Here is a 12029-nt window from a genome sequence, read left to right as displayed (position 1 = left end):
GTTCGCTTGTTAGTGCAGTGCCAAAATACCAAAATTACACATGCGTATGAGTTCTTTCTTCCCCACATAAGGATCTAATTTTTTAATGGATATTTATGTCATTCAATGTTCGCTTGTTACTTTATTGGACAATATTTCATTATTAATTTATACAGTATTCGAAAATTAAAATTGTTAATCATTACTCAGCAGACAACATTGCCTGATTTATATATAATACCCAACAAATCTACATGAGTTCTTAGAACTCAGCGAAATTCCATCCTAACTTTGACTATTTTTATATCCAAAAAGCCCACGCATATGCTGCAATCAATATTAATAATAATGATAACGAAAGATTAATAATAAAATAATAATGAAAATAATGCTAAATACCTACTATATATAAATGAAAATTCATTAAAATTGTAGGACAAAATCAATCAAAGTTAATCTTCGCCAGGAAAGAGCGTTGCAATATTTGTGCAATATGCAATTGTGGTTAGGTCGGATAAATCGGGAAATATCTGTCCCAGAAATTCCAACAGTACCGGCTGATTACTTACAATCTCATAATATTCCTCATATGAAATGACGCCATCCTTGTCCAAATCAAATTTATTGAATATAAACTCGGTCATATCCTGAGAGAAAATGTGCTTATATTGTAAAATGTATTTGAAGTTGTTATTCACTTACCGCTTGCAACTCTTTGACCTCATCGTCATCTTCACCTACAAAGAAATTGTTGATGGCCATGCCAACAGTTTCGCGATTCAGGACGCCAGACGAAGAGGTTGTATACACCTAGAATTTGGTGATCATAAGTTTGGTTTGTGCTTTCCACATAATATCTACATACCTTATATGCAAACTGCATGCGTGTCTCCAAGTTTTTGCTCAGGAACACTGAGAATAACTTCATCCAGGCCTCCGGGCCGATGTAGATAACATCGGCGGTGATATTTAGCAGTATACGTTCTATAAGGGTCATATCGTAGATGCGAAAGAGCACCAGAAATAGATTGTACATTTGCTTCTTTTTCATCTGCTTGGCAGTCGGCCCATTGATCTGCACGAATTTGTAGTAGATAATAAGAAGGCAGACAACTTCAGTGTGGGTAAACTCCGTGGAGGCCGAAAACTGTTTGATCAAACTACTGTAGAGCGTCAGAAATTTTGTATTGGCCATGTCATCCATGGTAGTATCGATGCGATTCATCTTGGCGTCTTGTCTATTATCTAGCTTTCTCTGCAAGATATGATATTTGTTGTTTATTTATTATTTTACTGTGTGCTGTGTTTGTGCTTCAGTGTGTGTAAGTTTTCTTTTCTTTTGTTTTCGAAAATACGTAAATATAATTTGGACTCTTCCTTTTCCAGGCCAACTTAAAATGTTTTACAAAAACTGCCCAATTTTTTACCTAACGACAGAAAATTGTGTTATATTATATAGCATTATATTTTTGTCGAATATCTGTGCTAAAACAACTAGACGAGCGTACCTGACTTTGATCTACGCTGTATTTTGAAAACAGTTGCGAGAACTTTCCCGTTGTAATGAACTCATTGGGATATTTATCTAAAAGTAATGGTTTTAACGACCATTCCATGTGCAGCCACAATATATCGGAAAACAAAAATTAAACAAAATTTTGTTCATTTTTCTTTTTAATAAATCCCCAAACCTCGATCCAGCTAAACAAGCATTTATTTAAAATTTATTTAAACTTGTATTTTAGGATAATTAAGAAAACAAATATAAAGTATGCTATATAGAATCGAATTTATATGCTTTTATATATGACACACATATGCAAAGCGTTTGTATGCGAATAGGCTCTAAATTCAAGTGATGTTTATATCAATAACATATTTAAAGCATATGTTATTATACTGCAGCGTGAGAATTAAAATGAATTTGACGCTCGCAAAAGGTAGGTAAAATGAATTTAAAAAATATTCGCTTGATGAAATGTGAGTTAAAGTCAGATTTCATGTTCATGTTGAGGCCTATAAATGATAAGAAATAATCCACATTCTTTTGGTCTCTTTGTCTGCCTACAAGTATTTTGAGGGTGGTGCCGCTAAGGCGTGGCTGCCGCCTCAAAATAAAACAAAACGTAACGAGCGCAATTTAAAGGCAATAAAAAAGCGAAGCAAAGACATAAAAAATACATCAGAGTCCTTACGCGGTGCTATGTGTGTGGGTGTTGGCATTTTTGTTTTTGAAATAAATATTTCAATGGAAAAATGTTTAAAGCTGTGAGCATGAGAAATGCGAATATAATAATCCACGTCAGGCGCCAAGCAGAAGGCTGCAGAGGAAGCAAAGGACTTCAACTGGAAATCAGCGGAAATGGTCGTGCAGTCATTTTGTTTTTGGGCTAACAAATGTTGCCAGCCTTTCGGGGCTCGGCTCTTGTAATTGTATGCCGCACATGCTGTCATACATGCGGCTTTACAACACAACCACCTCCCCCATACCACCCACTCATGGCTCAACCCCCCGACACGGCAGCATAACAATAAAAAAAAGATTCACGCGCCTTAATGTCGGCAAGTTGACAACACGGAGTGTTAGCGGGTTTACGGCACCACCACAGCGCACAAAACCACAACACACACACACATTTGCACCCACAGTCAGGCAGATATATTAAAGCCAAAGGATTTTTATTGTGCTTGGCTAACAGTTTTGATTGATACATTTTGTGTTTGGCATTTTAAAGGATTTAAATCAGAATTTCTTAGGCATGACAAATTGTTTAGATTTGTGGATTTAAAAATTCGAGAAATGTTTTGCGATAATATTTTCTTTCCCAAGTTAAATGACGTGTTACCATATAATTTACAAAATGTATCCGACTATAATACGTGCCTCTTCAATGCGCGAAGTGCGCACTAGCTTTGGGCTTACCTCAAAACCGAGGAACTCAGGTGTACCTTAATTATGCCATCGGTGGCCAACATATTGCACTCAACCTAATTATGTAAGCTGTGCCAACATTTATATCTATAATATGCATATATATATGTATATATACATATATATATACAACGGCGGTTGTGAATGCATTCATTACATTTATGCGAATATAAACGCACCTGATGCATGGCTTGTGGCAATGTCGGTTAAGTAGCTCATTAACTTCAATACATTCAATCATTTGATTAAAACGCATACACACAAACAATGGAACTCAGTCATATGTACCCTTACCTGATTGACGTTGATTTTGAGTCTGACACAATTGGCTTGGGCTATTACAATCTTAATGATTGCTTAATGTTAAAGCTATTGGGACATAATTTTAAACAAAATGCGATTCTCAATTGCTTGCTTTAATTTTAAAAAAGTCCGATTTCTATTCGGGTTTTAAAACTCAAATTACATTTGTCAACAATTAATGGAAATTATTGCTGGCTTAGAACGATTTGATATTTTGTTTTTCATGCACAAGTCAACTCTATAAGGTCAATTCAGCAATGCGTATACGCTCTGCCTGCCATGAGATTAATTATGCTTAATAATAATCATGCAATGTGTTATTGCCGCAGCTGTGGGTTCAGTTAAGTAAACGTCCTTCTTAATGATCCGGGGTATGCTGTTGTGTGCATCTGTCGACTTTATTGTGGTATTTACAGTTGAAACATTCGTGTGGCCGCCTGCATTATTATGCTCATTGTCAAGGGTGTCTGATGGTATTTCATAGTAAGGCGATGGGCAGCCGAACTGGCGCCGCACAATGATCGCGTGAGGACTGGCATTAGGGCATGTGAATAATTGTAATTCAATTAAAGAGACGAAGTGGAGGCAAGGAAGTCATGGCAAGAAAGACTTGAAATGAAATACAGTAAAAGATTTTCTTAAAAAGTCTTTATAAAACTCTTCCTGGCCATTGAAAACTGCAAATACGGGTTCGAACTTAAGGCTACCATTAAATCAACTTTAATCTTAATTTATTCAATAATCATTATCAATTTCATTACCGTTATCATTATCATTATCATTATCATTATCATTATCATTATCATTATCATTATCATTATCATTATCATTATCATTATCATTATCATTATCATTATCATTATCATTATCATTATCATTATCATTATCATTATCATTATCATTATCATTATCATTATCATTATCATTATCATTATCATTATCATTATCATTATCATTATCATTATCATTATCATTATCATTATCATTATCATTATCATTATCATTATCATTATCATCATTATCATTATCATTATCATTATCATTATCATTATCATTATCATTATCATTATCATAATCATAATCATAATCATAATCATAATCATAATCATTATCATTATCATTATCATTATCATTATCATTATCATTATCATTATCATTATCATTATCATTATCATTATCATTATCATTATCATTATCATTATCATTATCATTATCATTATCATTATCATTATCATTATCATTATCATTATCATTATCATTATCATTATCATTATCATTATCATTATCATTATCATTATCATTATCATTATCATTATCATTATCCATAATACTATTTAGTTACTTGTCTATCCCTGAATATTTATTGAATTCAAATATAACTGTAATTATATAAATTCAAATTATTATTTTTATTATTCAGAATATTACTTAGTTTCTTATCTAATTCTAAATGAAACGCAATGTTTAAATTTCCTTTATTCTTGGCACTGGTTATTGTTTCTTCTCGGTTTTCTATTATCTACGCTCAATAAACGTGTTTCGAATTGTGTGTTTATTTACAATTGCTTTCATTGATTTGCATCGGATAGGTTTGAATCGATTGAACGATTACCGCACTTAAATGCACAATGTTTAATTAATCCTCTTGAGCGTGACAAAAGCCTCTACTTAGGAAGTAGTTCTATAGCTATCAATAGCCAGTTGAGTTTGTAAAGCAAACAAGCAATTTGGCTCGAGATACAATGCAAACTGTGCGGAAAAGTCAAACTCAACTTTAGTGAGCTGCAATTTTCGATTAAAATTCCAGTTGGCGATTCAATTAAACACTAATTAAAAGACATTTTTCCGCAGCTCTCAGCTTGCAGCTTTCAGTTAGCAGCCCTTTGATAAGTCCCCTTTGCCTGTCTCAGGTCTCAGTCAGACACACGCCCATTGGACAGCTCAGCCTGTCAGCTCGGCAAAGGACTGTGGGCGCTGAAAAGACTGCCAACAGCAAGTCGACAAATGTGCTGCACCAGTGATAGACGTCCTATGGGTCGGTGTGATACAATAAATGTCATAAGGGCAGCACAAAAAAAAAACTAAATCAAAGGCAAAGTTTTTTTCTGCATTTTGCTTAGCTCTGCTTTTCGTGCGACCATTTTTTCCGCTGGCTCTGTGAGTGCGTTAATTTTTTGTCCAAGTCCGGACCGAGAGGAAATTCGTTTTTCCTTTTACCTTGTGCCGTTCAAAGTAAATGTTTTTCCTGCACTGGGAGAATTTCGTGGATAATGTCAACGCTTAAATAGGACCAACCCTTAATAATGTATATTTAGTGGTTTCAAAGGGAAATTAAGTAAAGCCTATTGCGCTAATAGAACTGGATTAATCTCTCTCTCTCTCTTGCGTGGGAAGCCAGGAAAAATTGCTGCTAACGGATAGATATTTCTAAAGTATTGAGAATACTTTTCATATTTAATTTAATTTTATATTTATTTAGTTTTATATATATTGAATTTTACAATATTTGATGCTCCCTTCTTTCTCTTTAAAACGTTTTACACCACAGCCTGTACACTTTGCGGATTATACATGTTCTCTCGTAATGTACTTTTGCAAAGCAATATTAGTTATTCCTTTTTTTTAAGGGTCTCCACTTTTGTTATTTTTAAGCTGTGATCTTAAGTTTCCGCAGCTTCTGCCAATCACTTGTCCAGCGTTCGAAGCGTGTCAGGAACATTGCCTAATTATAAATGTTTTATAAGTAAATTATCCAAGCGCGTAATTTTGTGCAGTCTCTCTGCATTGAATGATGCCTGACGCTGGCAAGGACACGGCACAATTTTCCGGTTGCTTGGGTGCATCAAAGCATCGCCGTGACAGGGTTGTCATGGCCAGCCAAGTACAAAATATCGAATGACACGCTGTCGGTAAACTACTTAATTGCATATATATCTAATTAGCAAACTTTTCGCGCGTCTGTAACTTTATAATGATGCAGCGCGCCTGTGGCCAGTAGCTGTCAGAGTTGCCAACGTTCTCCTGTTGGTTGCAGGCAGCATTGCTTTGCATATAATTAATTTGTCGCTAAACCAGAAGCAAATACGATTGATATTTATGATACGCAAGGGGGGCATTAACAAATTATTTGCTGACCATCATGGAAGGGGCTTGATAATGCGAACATGGCAAAAGTTATGGCTGACTGATGCCATAAGCGGATTTGCCCTGGAAAATTCATTAAATTAATTTTTATTGAAAAAAAAAAAATACAAGGGGGATAGAAATGTAAAGCCAAGACACAAATAATAATGGCCAAAACGCGTACGTGATCGAAGCCAAAAACGGAAGCGGGTCAACCCATACGAGCGCCCGGCTCAATTCGCATAAATTTCGACTAATTACAATTTCAGTGTCCGGTGCACACAATCAATGGGAAAACCATAACAATTACAAATACAAATAAAGGGAAAGCTGAGAAAAAAAGAGAGAGGCTAGCCACACACACACAGCGAGAACAGATGACGGTTATGGCCAGTGCTCCTAATGGCTGGACGTGAGCTGAGGGCTAAGAGTGCGGTGGCATGCTTGGTTTGGCCATTTTGTGGTCATGGCCTGGCCAATAACAACCGCAACAACTACAACAACACAAACAGCTGCGAGGGTGCATTGATGCGTTTTGGCCCGGCGCGTCTTTTGTATTTGTGTTTGTGCTTTTGGCTTTGTGCCCGTTAAACCCAGTTGGCCGTTCACAGTGAAAACTCATTAATTTATTCTTCTCTTCGTTTGTTGAACTTAAAATAACAGCGTTAATCCGCTTAGCGCCGCCATTGACTAAAAACAACGACAACAACTACAAAAAGCAAGAGTGCTTTAGTCAGTGCAGCTCGACAAGGAGATGCCCTTCACATGCTACAGGAGTGTCTACATTTGGTGTCTCTAGCTCTTATAAGTTCTCAATAAGTCCAAAGACAGAATATCTCTATCGATTCTTGTCGATTTCAAGTAATATATAATATATATGAAGCAAACTTGATCTGACGTTAAAAAAAAATACTCTTGAAATGTCAAGACTCTGAAGGTTCATCTAAATGGACAGACACGATTCGCCTGTTGATGCTGATCAATAATATTAGTATATAAAGTATATTCTTATTTGGGGTCAAAGAAGCCTTTTTCTGTTTGTTACAGGACACATTATACCCTACCGAGAATTTTCCGTGTGTTCAGGGTGTAACAATGGAAAGCTCACTTGACGCCAGGCTTGGCGCTCGTTGACTGAAAACACATGCAGCTTGACCAGGGGGTTGGGGCTTCCCTGCTGCGGTTTACATTGCCATGATATCCAACTGAATCCGAATGCTGACAATGACTATGACGAGGCGCAGCAAACAAAATGAATTAAGGAAACCGCAATGACATAGTTACAGTAGCACAACGCGCCAACCAGCCGAATACATATGTATGCACATACACATCCCTATATAGATGTACATATATATACAGTCAGGGAGCCCACGTTGTTATCCGTTTATGTCTCGCTGCTTGGTTGGATGAACGACTTGCACTTGGCCATAAAGTCACAGCACAAAAGCCAGACGCCATGGGCGGCTCTTGACTAGATTGGAATTTGGGCCATGTATTGTGTATATGTATATATAGCGAGTATATGCATCCTTTGGCGAGCATACTTTAGGTAGAAAAGTTTTTCAACTTGGCTTGAACTTTTGGCAATGACAGGTCAAAACTTGGCGACCATAAAGTCAACTGCTGACCTTTGCTTCACTGACCATTCAACAAAATTGCACACTGAGAAGGTTTCTTATGTTTCTAATTGTATAAAAGTAATTGTGGGCCGAAATAAATGACCCGGAACCACATAACATTTGAGTGCCTGATAGAAAATATTAATTTTCTGATTTTAAAATATAATTTTCAGTCTTTCTGTATAGTATTAGGAAAAAACTATGTAGGTAACTAATGGTTAGCTCGGTGCTTTTGTTATTTTTGGATTCGGTATCTGAATGGTTAAGAATATGAAGAAGATAAAAAGTAAAACACATTTTTTATCAATATAACCTACTTATACATATAACCTATACGCTAATTAAGAAGAAATAAACAAAAACATTTAAATACAAAACAACTATGAGATTGAAAGTCTTCCACAAATTATGGTTCAATAATTGCTTCGATAAACGATAAAAGCGCTTTCTAAACGCTAGGTGGCAGCTCTGTTTGCAGCCAAAATAAGTGGTTCGCTTTAAGCGAAAAGTTTTCAGTTTTCCAATTAATATTAAATAGAAAGTGAAGGATTGCTCACAATGTCGAGTAAGTGCATATAGAAAAAAATTCAAAACAATTCGGTTAAACTCGTAACTAAATCAACAGCAAAAGCCACAAAGAGCGTCAGCGTAAATGTAACCATTGCTAGCACGTCCGCTGCCAAAGCAGCCGATGTCCAGGTTCCGGAGACACCAACTTTTAGCCAGACTTATGCCACGTTGCGCGTGTGCCTGAGATATGGTGATAGCAGCGCCAACATCTTTGGTCGCTTGATCAAGGTCTTGGAGGCAAGCGATTTAATACACATTCTGAAAATGCTGCCCGATGAGGAGCTGGAGCGTTTGATGCCCATGCTGGGTCAGCGTTTGACGCGGCTGCGTCTGGAGATGGCCGAAATACCGCAGCTGTACAGCCTCTGTCGAAAAATGGGCGTACCGGAGCTTCTGCAAGTGCGCAACTGTGAAGTTGCGCAAAGCAAGCCAAAGCCGAACGCCACCAGCTCCAGCATCAACAGCAGCGGCATTAGTTCCATCTGTCATCTGCAGTTGCTGGGCAAGCTGCTGCCGCGGCTGGAGCTGCTCAATGTGCACGCCGCCGTTATGCCACCCTTTCCGAACAATTTGCGTCATCTACGCGCGCTGCTGCTGCGCCAGAATCCCTCGCAGGCAGTACTGGATCAGATCTGTGCCAATTGTCCGCAGCTACAGCAGCTTTTTTTGCGTAACGAGACGCACGCCTCGCTGGACGTGACAAACATTTTGAAATGTTTTCAGTTGAAGGAGCTGCAGCTGCCGCTGATGCTGCACTCGCCGCTGACCGTCTGCCATTTGGCGCATCTGGAGCATTTGTCGCTGCAGCGTATGCAACTCTGGCCGGGCATGGACTGGCTGCCCATTGTCAGAGATATCATCAACGCCAAGCGCTATGAGCTGCGCACTCTGAAATTTGATGGCAGTTGGCTCACCACACCGCTGGATCTATCGGTGCTGCAGCTAAAGTACTGCTGGGCTCTTCGGGAGCTGCTGCTGAGCAACTGCAAGCTAGCGGATCAGACGCCGCAACCGGAGCTGCCGCTCAGTTGTCAGCGTTTTGGGCTGAGAGGCTGCACGCTGAGTCGGCTGCTGCGCTATTTGAAAAACAATGCACAGCTGCAGGTACTCGAGTTTTTTGAGTGCCAGCTAGTTGCCGGCAGTGGTCAATTGTTGCAGCATATGCTCAAGCAGCGCCAGAGCCTGCCAACAGTGATGCCGCTGCAGCTGCGCTTTAGCCACTCGACGCCTTTGCGTGCGGAGCTCACGAGCTGGACTCCACGAAGGCGGCAGCACTATGAGAAATGGCTGCAGGTGCAGGAACTGGATGAACATGAGCCCACCTGGAAGCAGCCGATTGGCACAATTAGCATGACATTCGGCAAGCCACTTAACTATACGCCCGATATAGATCTAGGCAGCGTTGGCCAAAACCCAATACCGTTGACCTACAAACATTTGAATGCTGCGCATAACGAAACTCTGGGATGACTTTTAAACATTTTTGGTTTTTGTATTTCTATTTATTTTTGTTGAACTGCGAAACTATATAATAATATAATTGCTTTTTATATTCAGATTATGTTTTAAGTTTGATTTTTATATTTTTAATTTCTAAAATTTAGAGGGACGTTGAAAATGTTTAGTTTTAAATTAATCTATATATCATACTAAAAGCTTAGCGTTAGTTGTTTTTTGACCGAATTATATAAGTTTAGGCTCGGAAGTAGATATGGGTTTTCAAAGCCCGATCCGTGTCGAGAATGAAGAATGAACTTAAAAAAAGCAAGACGCGCATTTTATTTTGAACATCCCGAACATTTGTATTTGTTTATTTGTTCTCTTCTACAATTTTGTATAAAGCTAGTTTAAATTAGTTTGTATATAATTTGTGTAAACGCTTATCAAAATTAGTATTTATTCTAATTGGTTTAATTTAGTTTTTAAGTTTTATACAAATTATGACACCCAAAATTGATTCCACAGAGTTGGGACTTTAAATATCAGAAATAGCTCAACAAAGTGAAAGCCACATGGAACATGTTTAAAATCGTTATGTTTATATGAATATCGCTTATTCAGTCTTGTCAATTGTATGTTCTTCGAAAGTCTCGGAAACTGGTTTAATGTAATTTTCTGGGTTTCCTACGAGTGGTTCGAAAATGTCCTGTCCTCTTTCTCGATGAGCGTAATTTTGTTTGTTGTTTGGTGGACCAAAAGCAAGCGTGAAATACCACACCCCTTCGGGCCACATAAGACAATCGAAATTCGATAACATTAAAGGAGGGACAAGCCAAGCCCTCTGGCAACGATTGGGTCAACAATGAAGTTGCAAACCAAATCAACTGCACGGTGACCGGACCCGGCGAGAACTGCCAGCTTTTGAAATCCGATGACAGACTAGATGGAAAAAGGAGAAAAAATACATATAAGAATATTGGGGGAAAAAAAAAACAAATAAAAAACAATGCCCCGAATGCATGCTAAATAGAGGATTTAGGTAAATGGATTTCTAGGCATTTTCGCATTTGCCCGGGAAATTGAATATAAAGTGTGTGTCAGTAAGGGTGTTTGTGTGCGTCTGTGTGTGGTTGGATGTCCCTTTTGTCTTTTGTGTTCACTATGTGTGTGTTTATATTGGTGCTTATGTGAGTGTGCGTGTGGGTGTATGTGTGTTGGTGACCAACGTTAATAGCCAAAGTTTAGGCAAAGATTTCATTTTATTATGTGGAAATTTATTAAAGCCTTTGGGCCAGGAAGAGGGATTTTAATCGCTTTGCTCACAACACTCATGCCCAATGCCAGAGTAGAGGCTGTTGTTCTTGTTGTAGCTGCTGCTGATGGTGTTTGTGGTGGTGGTGGTGTTGGCAGTTGGCATCATTTCCCTGCGTCCTTGAGCCCTGGAAATGGAATAATTGGATATTCTTGTTACTTCTGCTGCTGCTCAATTCTCGGCAACAGATCGAACAGCTCTGGCTGCGGGTCAAGCTGCTGACGATGACGTTGATGTTGTTAGCTTTTCAAAATGCTTTAAGTAAGTTTAATGGCTTCCTAAGCTGCTGCACAAGGGCTACAAAGTATCTGGCACAACATGCAGCGCTTTTCACAATGCAAAGAAAAACGAATTTTCACTCAGTTTGTGTTGTGAAAAGAAAAATATAGTATTATAAAAATTGAATTCACTTTCAAGAATTATTCTGCTCTTAAAAATAGGTTGTTGTTTGTTATACAATATAATTTAGGAATATTTATAACAGAACAAATGTTTAGCTTTATTTATCTTGCTTTTGGGCTATTCGATGTGAATTTATTTAGATATCAGATATGCTAGTTAATAGACAGGATCATACGTTATTCTTTGTCTAATTAATGAGTTATTTAAGTATAGGCAACAACAAAAACCCTATCAAAATAATAATAGAAAAATCAATAAATTATGTAAATATTTAGATATAATATATATAATAAATAATAGCAAACAATATAAATAAGAAATAAAATATAAATAAATTATATAATTA

The 12029-nt window shown here is 37.7% G+C and overlaps 2 protein-coding genes across 2 annotated transcripts; one reads left to right on the top strand and one right to left on the bottom strand.

The window, feature by feature from the left end:
- Positions 1 to 110: 110 nt before the first annotated feature.
- On the bottom strand, positions 111 to 1377 carry LOC115763740. The gene is made up of 4 exons (XM_030706443.1): positions 845 to 1377; positions 682 to 789; positions 383 to 626; positions 111 to 306 (listed from the first exon to the last, which is right to left on the bottom strand). The coding sequence occupies exons 1-3, from the start codon at positions 1202 to 1204 to the stop codon at positions 432 to 434; spliced, it is 663 nt and encodes a 220-aa protein (XP_030562303.1). The 5' UTR covers positions 1205 to 1377; the 3' UTR covers positions 111 to 306; positions 383 to 431.
- A 7084-nt stretch (positions 1378 to 8461) lies between these two features.
- Positions 8462 to 9999, top strand: LOC115763883. Its single transcript, XM_030706659.1, has 2 exons — positions 8462 to 8524; positions 8585 to 9999. Exons 1-2 carry the CDS (start codon positions 8518 to 8520, stop codon positions 9997 to 9999), a joined length of 1422 nt encoding a protein of 473 aa, XP_030562519.1. The 5' UTR covers positions 8462 to 8517.
- The last annotated feature ends 2030 nt before the right edge of the window (positions 10000 to 12029 follow it).

The sequence above is a fragment of the Drosophila novamexicana genome, unplaced genomic scaffold, assembly GCF_003285875.2.
Source record: "Drosophila novamexicana strain 15010-1031.04,08,12 unplaced genomic scaffold, DnovRS2.1 tig00000770-arrow-pilon, whole genome shotgun sequence".
NCBI classification, from domain to species: domain Eukaryota; kingdom Metazoa; phylum Arthropoda; class Insecta; order Diptera; family Drosophilidae; genus Drosophila; species Drosophila novamexicana.
Note: the sequence above shows the minus strand (reverse complement) of the source record. Positions and strands in the feature narration are given on the sequence as shown.

What these genes read in the sequence shown, in the direction of transcription:
- LOC115763740 (XM_030706443.1), bottom strand. Translation starts at nt 1,204, where the DNA reads ATGAATCGCATCGATACTACCATGGATGACATGGCCAATACAAAATTT. An exon ending in GCATGCAGTTTGCATATAAG is followed by an intron (nt 790 to 844) that starts GTATGTAGATAT and finishes ACCAAATTCTAG; the next exon opens with GTGTATACAACCTCTTCGTC. An exon ending in AGGTCAAAGAGTTGCAAGCG is followed by an intron (nt 627 to 681) that starts GTAAGTGAATAA and finishes ATTTTCTCTCAG; the next exon opens with GATATGACCGAGTTTATATT.